Here is a 788-nt window from a genome sequence, read left to right on the forward strand (position 1 = left end):
GTTCTCTTTCTCGATAGCTGCAGCCAGAGCGGCCGAGGAGTACAGAGAACAGGGCTCTTTGAGACTGCGGCGGCGGGGAGAAGAGAACAGGAAGCTGGACTGCCATCGTCTGCGCGCTCTGATCGGGCTCCTCAGCGGCCACAGCAGTTTCCTCCGCCCACCTCAGCTGCCATTGGTGGGAGAGGAAGACTGCAGGACTGCAATTGGCCGGCTTCTGCTGAGCGGGAGAGAGAGCCGGCTGGACGTGCAGGAAACCTCGCTGCTCCCCCACCAGGAGGAGAGGTCAAAGCAACAAAGTCCCTTTCCTTGTGACCTCTGCACTGCCTTACATACTGACCGCTGACCTCTGCACTGCGTGCTGACCTCTGCACTGCGTGCTGACCTCTGCACTGCGTGCTGACCTCTGCACTGCGTGCTGACCTCTGCACTGCGTGCTGACCTCTGCACTGCGTGCTGACCTCTGCACTGCCTTACATACTGACCGCTGACCTCTGCACTGCGTCACACCCTGACCTCTGCACCGTGTGCCGACCTCTGCACCGTGTGCCGACCTCTGCACCGTGTGCCGACCTCTGCACCGACGTTGTGTCACTCAGCAGTTCCTGGCCGTGGAATGTCAGAGACAGATTGATGACGTGAACGTCGGTACTGTTCGGATGCGATGCCAACACGCCGGTCACCGCCCTGGCATCGGCCTTCCGGAGCTCAAACTCTTCAACCTGCTGAGTCACCTCGTCCACATCTAGAGAAGAGGAGAAGCGTATGCCGGAGTCACCACAACACCCTCA

The 788-nt window shown here is 60.3% G+C and overlaps 1 protein-coding gene across 1 annotated transcript in view; it reads right to left on the minus strand.

Annotated features, from left to right (window-relative positions):
* The window catches only part of LOC108803467 (ATP-binding cassette sub-family F member 2-like), a gene marked incomplete at its 3' end in the record, with an annotated part of 20,881 nt that overhangs the window by 17,792 nt on the left and 2,301 nt on the right, over positions 1-788 (minus strand). The window contains exon 3 of the mRNA XM_018575308.1: positions 533-742. Coding sequence (XP_018430810.1) covers positions 533-742 — 210 coding nt within the window. The remainder of the gene's footprint in view (positions 1-532; positions 743-788) is intronic.

The sequence above is a fragment of the Nanorana parkeri genome, unplaced genomic scaffold (assembly GCF_000935625.1).
Source record: "Nanorana parkeri isolate BGI_ZX_2015 unplaced genomic scaffold, ASM93562v1 scaffold3769, whole genome shotgun sequence".
In the NCBI taxonomy this organism is placed as follows: domain Eukaryota; kingdom Metazoa; phylum Chordata; class Amphibia; order Anura; family Dicroglossidae; genus Nanorana; species Nanorana parkeri.